The sequence below is a fragment of the Mastomys coucha genome, unplaced genomic scaffold, assembly GCF_008632895.1.
Source record: "Mastomys coucha isolate ucsf_1 unplaced genomic scaffold, UCSF_Mcou_1 pScaffold21, whole genome shotgun sequence".
NCBI lineage: Eukaryota > Metazoa > Chordata > Mammalia > Rodentia > Muridae > Mastomys > Mastomys coucha.
This window is the reverse complement of record NW_022196904.1, coordinates 70,788,587-70,796,564: the sequence shown is the minus strand read 5'-3', so window position 1 is coordinate 70,796,564 and position 7,978 is coordinate 70,788,587. Positions and strand designations below refer to the sequence as shown.

General features: G+C 44.5%; 1 protein-coding gene across 2 annotated transcripts in view; it reads left to right on the top strand.

Annotated features, from left to right (window-relative positions):
* Iqgap1 (IQ motif containing GTPase activating protein 1) overlaps nucleotides 1-7,978 on the top strand; it is a 105,359-nt gene that overhangs the window by 74,232 nt on the left and 23,149 nt on the right. For both annotated transcript variants that reach the window (XM_031387147.1, XM_031387148.1), the window contains 8 exons: nucleotides 607-777; nucleotides 1,479-1,562; nucleotides 1,654-1,725; nucleotides 1,817-1,886; nucleotides 2,246-2,454; nucleotides 4,437-4,592; nucleotides 5,140-5,303; nucleotides 6,385-6,609. In XM_031387147.1, the coding sequence (XP_031243007.1) occupies nucleotides 607-777; nucleotides 1,479-1,562; nucleotides 1,654-1,725; nucleotides 1,817-1,886; nucleotides 2,246-2,454; nucleotides 4,437-4,592; nucleotides 5,140-5,303; nucleotides 6,385-6,609 (1,151 nt within the window). The remainder of the gene's footprint in view (nucleotides 1-606; nucleotides 778-1,478; nucleotides 1,563-1,653; nucleotides 1,726-1,816; nucleotides 1,887-2,245; nucleotides 2,455-4,436; nucleotides 4,593-5,139; nucleotides 5,304-6,384; nucleotides 6,610-7,978) is intronic.

The window sequence follows — 7,978 nt, the reverse complement described above, 5'->3', positions numbered from 1 at the left end:
TTTGGTAAGATTATTTATTTATTTATTTATTTATTTATTTATTTATTTATATGAGTGTTTTATCTGTATGTCAGTGTTTACCTGCATGCCAGAAGAGGGCATCAGATCGCATTACAGATGGTTGTAAACCACCTGTAGTTGCTGGGAATTGAACTCAGAACCTCTGGAAGAACAGATAGTGCTCTTACCCACTGAGCCATCTCTCCAGCCCAGTACTGTTTTTCTAAAAATAAATATAATGATTTTATTCCTCTATTCAAAAGTCTCCTTATTGTCCATTACCTATCCTAACAACTGAAGCCCTCTGGGCTGCTGAGCAGTGTGTGTTGGGAGGCATCTTGCATACTTTACTTCTGGGTTTTTCACTAGCACCATGTCACAGATACAGGAATGAGGGACGAATTAAAGGCCTGGCTTTTAATTACTGAATTATTAATTAATAAGTCAAGCTGGCCCTGGGAAGCACACCTGAGGTCTTCGTGCCCAGTCCTCTGCTGAAGCTGAATACTCCACCATAGGTAGAAGGGAGAGTGAAGTCAGCAGGGTGCTCTGCTGGTGCTTTGTGTCTGTTCTCTTGTCCCTGAGTGTGACCAAATGCCTTTTCAGAGCTCCATCTCTGGAGTGACTGCTGCATATAACCGAGAGCAGCTTTGGCTGGCCAACGAAGGCTTGATCACCAAGCTGCAAGCCTGCTGCCGTGGGTACCTCGTTCGACAGGAATTCCGATCGCGGATGAACTTTCTGAAGAAACAGATCCCCGCCATCACCTGCATTCAGGTACTTCACACAGCGCGTAGGCCTCTAGAACAGGAGGAATAAACTGTCACTATAAATCTTAATGTGTGAGTGTGTTCTTGTGACCTCTTTTCTCATATTTGGACAGTAACCTCCTGTTTGTGACATTACATTATTGTGCTTTGGTAGCAAGAGGCATTAGTGAGAACACCATGTCTGTGGATAATACTTGTACCTCTATAGTACATATAATAGTGATACATTCTGGCCAACAATAAATAAAACAATAGTGCTTCAGTAACAGTAATGGAAAAATTGAATTAGGAATTTTGGCTCCATTGTTGCTAGACACCATGGGTCTCTTAAGTTTCCTTATCTGTGAAATGTGGTACACTACTGTGTATCTCTCTCACCTGGTAACAGTAAGGATGACAAATAAGTTGATGTGACTCACTTTAAGATGTGACAAGTGTACGCTAGGGATACAGCTCAGTGCAGAGCACAATGTACACAAGGCCAGACATTAGGTCCCCAGCACCAAAGTCCCCAAACAAAACTGTGTGTCCTGTTGAATCGATGTCAGGGAAATAGAACATGCAGTTGTGATCTCAGGGAGGCATGGTCTCTTCCTACAGCATCATCAGGAAATTGTGCTTGGAGAATAGCAAGCTGAGGGTTTTGTTTGTTTTATCTTTCACTGATTCTTTGAAAATAATGCCATATATACTGTGTGGTGCCTTTAGTCACAGTGGAGAGGATACAAACAGAAGAAGGCATATCAAGACCGGCTGGCTTACCTGCACTCCCATAAAGATGAAGTTGTGAAGGTATGGCAGCCCAGCAGGGTTTGTCCATGTAGGGTACAAGCGTGGTGTGTTGAAAAGGCCCCCTCTAAGTTCCAGGATCCCTTTTCCACAGATTCAGTCCCTTGCCAGGATGCATCAAGCTAGAAAGCGCTATAGAGATCGCCTACAGTATTTCCGAGACCATGTAAGTAGCCCTAGGACAGCAGGCTGCTCAGATGGCTTCTTCTGTGTGTTCAATAGACAAATGAGTAAAGAATTTCTTCTTTGTTCTTTAGATAAATGACATTATCAAAATCCAGGCTTTCATTCGGGCAAACAAAGCTCGTGATGACTACAAGACTCTCAGTGAGTAGCCATGGCTCATCAGTGAAGAGTTGAGGCAGTGCTTGGGAGCCCTCAGGTCCTGGGCACTCTCCACGGATCTCTTTGGTTGTCCTGAAGGCAAGGCTTGGGAAGGGTGCCACTTGTAATTAAGCCCCTTTGCTAACATGTGGCTAGATGTCTTGCTGCTTGCCGATGTAGGCCCTGTGGTAACAGCAATAACCCGACTGAAGACTGCACTTGGCAGTTGTCTGAGCACGTTCAAACCTAAGAATTAATATCTCGTGTGTCACTAGAGCTTAAGACAGCACTGACCCTTCCTCAGACTTAAGAGTGTTTCCTGGTAACTCAGGTCTTTGTCTGATCCATATTTTCTTTGTCAGTCAATGCTGAGGATCCACCTATGATTGTGGTCCGAAAGTTCGTTCACCTCCTGGACCAAAGTGATCAGGACTTTCAGGAGGAACTTGATCTTATGAAGATGCGGGAGGAGGTCATCACCCTCATCCGTTCCAACCAGCAGCTGGAGAATGACCTCAATCTCATGGATATCAAAATCGGACTGCTAGTGAAGAATAAGATCACACTGCAGGTATGGATGGGGGCCTGCCTCCCTCTTCCTAGCAGAGAGTATGGAGTCCAACCTTGTCTATCTAACTGGGAGTGTGGAGGCTGACTTCTTTTTCTTTCTTCCTTTCTTTCTTTCTTTCTTTTTTTTGAGATAACCCTTTTCTAATTCCACCAGCTATCATTTTTTCTGTTTTTTGTCTTCTTAGAGACTAAGACTCCATTTCCAGATGTTTTGGTCATCTCATTTGTCTGACTATTATCTACACTTTTTTTTTTTATTGTTATACATAAATACACTGTAGCTGTCTTCAGACACACCAGAAGAGGGCGTCAGATCTCATTATAGGTGGCTGTGAGCCACCATGGCCTAGCAGTGGTGGCGCGTGCTTTTAATCCCAGCACTTGGGGGACAGAGACAGGTGGATTTCTGAGTTCAAGGCTGGCCTGGTCTACAGAGTGAGTTTCAGGACAGCCAGGGCTATACAGAGAAACCCTGTCTCAAAAAACCAAAATAAATAAATAAATATGATGATGATGATGATGATGATGATGATGATTGATGATGATGATGATGATGATGATGATGATGATGATGATGATGATAAAAGCCCACCCCAGCCATGTCTACCTATACTGAGGGCTAGTTTGGCTATGACAAGTTATCTAACTGCTAACCATCCTATCTGCATGGCAGACTGCAGGCTCACTACTCTGTCCAGCTGACTTTGGTTCCAGAATTTGGTTATGGATAATTTTGTCCTTTAGGGTTTTAAACTTTAGATATTTTGAGTTTAGACTGTTTATTTATTATTTAATTTACTTGGGGCTTGGACACATGTAGATGTCACAGGACAAGTTGCAACTTGTTTCCTTCTAATGTATGAGATAGCCCTGGAGGTCAATCTCAGGCTGCCAGGCATGGCAGTAAGCACCACTACCCACTGAGCTTTCTCACCAGCCTCCCCCACCCCATTTATTTATCATTTTATATGTGTATGTTTTGCCTGCTTATATACCCATGTACCACATGCATGTCTAGTGCCCAAGAGGCCTGAAGAGCATGTCAGATCTAGAACTGGAATCACAGGTGATCGTGAGCTGCCATGTGGGTGCTTGGATTTGAACTCAGGTCCTCTGGAAGGCCAGCCAATGCTCCTTACTGCTGAGCCGTCTTTCTAGCCCTCACCAGTCTTTTTTAAAATCTTCTGGTTGCTCATTTGTTTCTTCATTCTAGGCTGTATGGGAAATTGACCCAAGGCTTCAAACATACGAGGCTGAGCTACATATCCAACCGTCCCCAAGTTGCCTCCTACCCAGCTTTGTATAAACTTTATTTAGTGACAGTGTCTTGATACATTGTCCACATTGGACAACTTTGTAGTCATTTTTCTTGACCTCTTGAGTAACTAGGATTACAGACAAGTGCCGTCATACACAGCTAGAGAATATGTTTATATGTTTATTTATTGTGATGTTAGACCTGAAGCCAGACTGTTTTAGGCCCTGAGCTGTAGGCCTGTCCCTTAATATATCTATGCCCTTAGTTGGTGGCATACTTGAAGCTGTGGGTTTCCCCTCACAGATTGCATAAACTAGGCATGCATGGTGTTTCATGCCTTCAATCCTTGCCTTGGGAAATGGAAGCAGGAAGACCAGAAGATCAGGTCACCTTTAGCCACAGAATAACTTGAAGGCCAGCATAGGTACATGAGATCCTTTTTTTTTTTTTAAAGAGTCATGATTTTAAGACCAACTCCTAGAAATTGACTTCCTGATTACATGGACATTTTCCCCTCTGATCCCATGGGGAAACCCATGGCTTGGGTTCTTCACCTTGAGGCGGCAGTAGGAGGTTGAGTTATGAGAAACAGGATGAAATTGGCTGTGTGGTGGGATTGGCCAGCATAGCCCATGCAGCTGTACATGTACACAAGTGCTTCCTCACAGTGCCTGTGGTCTCTGCATGGCCAGCCTTTTGATCAGCGTGTTGTTTTTTGTTTCTAGGATGTGGTTTCCCATAGTAAAAAACTTACTAAGAAAAACAAGGAGCAGCTGTCTGACATGATGATGATAAACAAGCAGAAGGGCGGGCTCAAGGCTTTGAGCAAGGAGAAGAGGGAGAAGCTGGAAGCTTATCAGCATCTCTTTTATCTGCTGCAGGCAAGTGGCTCCTGGGGTCACTCCGGCACAGCCAGGTTGACTTCTCTCTGGGAAACCCTCCCACAGATCCCTCTAGGAGTCTCATCTGGTTTCCACTGAGGGAGATGTGAGGGGCTATCTTGTTTTCCTTCTGTATATTACAATCTTGGAAGTTTTACAAAGCTTGGGAGGGGTAAGCTCAGGAGGCCTCAACCCTGGACAAAGGTCTACGGGGAACTAGGAAGGCTGAGAGCAGGAGAAAAAGTCTTTCCCAGGGAAGAGCGCACCAACTGGCTATCCAGTACCAAATGGTCAGCCTGAAAACTCGCACAAGTAAGACTATACAGACCGAGCAGGTGGTCATTGTGTATCTATATATCAACAGTTGAAGAAAAAGGCCATGGTCTGAGAGTGCAAGGGTGGGTATATAGGAGGCATTGTGGGAGGAAACAGAAGGGAAAAATAATAAAACTATACTTTCAAAATTAATATTAAAAACAGCATGAATGAAAAGACAAATCAGCCTTTATATTATCTAGAAGTTTCTGATGCGTTGGTTTTATTGCAGACCAACCCTACCTATCTGGCCAAGCTGATCTTTCAGATGCCACAGAACAAGTCCACCAAGTTCATGGACTCTGTGATCTTCACGCTGTACAACTATGCCTCCAACCAGCGGGAGGAGTACCTGCTGCTGCGACTCTTCCAGACGGCACTCCAGGAGGAGATCAAGTATGGACAGGGTGGGCGAGTGGGCCGTCACCAGAGATGCTCATAGTGCAGGCTCAGACAACCTTTGCCTTTCCTTGGTCTCAGTTTTTGAGAAATACTGTTTTTGAGAGTCTGCCTTTAAAGTAGCTAGTGTAGTGTTGCTAACCTCCTAGCCTAGCTGTGCAGTCCTGGAATCCCAGCATTCTCGAGGTTGGGCAGAAGGCTGATAGTTGACAGGATTAATGCCCAGAACAGGCCTTCTTCCAAAGTGGCTTAGTTAGGTCCCCACTGCTGTGAAGAGACACCATGACCAAGGCAACTCTCAGAAAGAACAACATTTAATTGGGGCTGGCTTACTGGTTCTGAGGTTCTGTTTATTATCATCAAGGTGGGAGCATGGCAGGGTCCAGGCCGGCATGGTGCTGGAGGAGCTGAGAGTTCATCTTGTTCTGAAGGCAAACAGGGAAGACTGCCTTCCAGGGAGCTAAGATGAGAGTCTCGAAGTCCACCCCCACAGTGACAAACCTACTCCAACAAGGCCACACCTCCTAATAGTGCCACTCTCCAGGCCAAGCATGTTCACACCACCACACAAAACATTACTGTGTCCACTGTGGCCACCTGTCCGTCCATGTCTAGTTTTCCACTCATCAAGAGGCACTAAAGACCTTTTAATCCTGCAACTGAACTAAACTAGACAGTAGCTAGTCTCAGCAGTTGTTACTGTAGCATAGTTAGTACAGTTATGAGTGACTCTTGAGAGAGAGCCAAGAGTGGCTGGCAAGATGGCTCAGTGGGTATAAAGTGCTTGCTACCAAGCCTGATGGCCTGAGTTCAATCCTCAGACAGACTACATGGTAGAAAGAACTGACTCATTCTCTGACTCTTACATTACATTCTAGATAAATAACTGTGCATAATTTTTAAAAGAAAGAGTGGGTCAGTATAGTGACTCTTCCACCTGATTAAGCAGCTACCAGAGGGTTCTGGGAATGCTGGGAAGTACTTCCAGAGGAAGACTTGACCTGTTTCCATAAGAGCATCTATAGGTCTATAGATTCTGAGATTAGTTTAAGTTTTATTTGTGTTTGGCATCTCATAGGTCAAAGGTGGATCAGATTCAAGAAATCGTGACAGGAAACCCTACGGTTATTAAGATGGTTGTAAGTTTCAACCGTGGTGCCCGGGGCCAGAACGCCCTCCGGCAGATCTTGGCCCCTGTTGTGAAGGAAATTATGGATGACAAGTCTCTCAACATCAAAACCGACCCTGTGGATATTTACAAGTCTTGGGTTAATCAGATGGAGTCTCAGACGGGAGAGGCGAGGTATGGAGATGATAGCCCCTTTCTTTTGTGTTTGCTGTTTTCTGTATCTTTTCTAAAAAGCAGTTACTTTTGATTTGCAAAGTAATGATTGTTCAAATAGCTTTTCCTGTCAGGCATAGTAAGTAGCACATGTTCACAATCTCAGCACTTGGGGTCTAGAGGCAGAAAGGTCAGTCTTTGCTACATAGTGAGTTCCAGGCCAGCATAGACTACAAAGAAAAATGTGCGCACATGTGTACACACACACACTTACCCTTTGAGAATTATACTGTAAGTTGTTAAGTTGATAATTTACCTGTTTAGCAGATACTTACTGAGCGCTTGCTATATGTTAGCACTGTTACATACATGTAGGATAGAACATAACAGTGAATGAGGCATGGATAACATAGCTCAGTGTGTAAGGCTCTTCCTGTGTGATTCTGGAGAACTGAATTTCATCTCTAGAGTCCATGTGAACGTGGAGAGAACTAACTCCACGTGTGCTTTGTGCCACACACCTCCAATAATAATAATAATAATAATAATAATAATAATAATAACTATAATAGTGAATAAAAGACTTATCACCTTACCCCTTCATAGCTTATTAGGGACCAGAGACAATAAACAGGTAAATAAAAGTTACAACCAAGGAAAAGTTTTTAAAACTTTCTGTAAGGTATCTAGAAGAGTACAGGAGAGCGCTAATGCTGACAGGTGGTTAGGGAAAACCATCTGCAGAGGTGAGACTTCTTTTAGCTGGACCTAAAGGATGAGAAGGTAAATGCTAGGTGCGGAGTGTGCGTGACTGACCGCCCAGCCGCTGAGGGCCTAGCATCTGCAAAGACCCAGCTGTAACTGGAGCAGTTGAACAGGAAAGGCCATGCAGTTGGGATCAGGAGGAAAAGGCGTGGGGTGAATGGTGATCTGTGCCTGGGTAGAGCTTAGCCAAATGAATGCGCTAGTTATGGGAGATAGTCTGGCAGCATAAACTCTACCCACCACAGACAGATACAAAGCAGAGGCTTGTCAGTCAGACTTGGGCAAAGCTGAGAAAAGAAAGTGCAGAGAGCCCTGCTGCTGCCTTTGCTTTTACCCAGGTGGGTGAGGACCCAGAGACCAGATGTGTGCAGCTGGGATGGGTTAGATGGCCAGAAGCTCACTGGCACTTGGTGGGGTAACTTTTATACTATCTGCCATTCAACCTGCAAGCCTGGCATTAAGCCAGCACTGTGGAGGCTGAGACAGATATTCAGAGTTAACTGCAGAGTGAGACAGCCAGACCAGACCAGACCAAACCAAAAAATGTGTAACTGTAGGTGAGTCACAAAGCTGACTGTGGCATTAAGGCATACCATTGAGTTTATGTTCTGTAAGTCTGTCATTG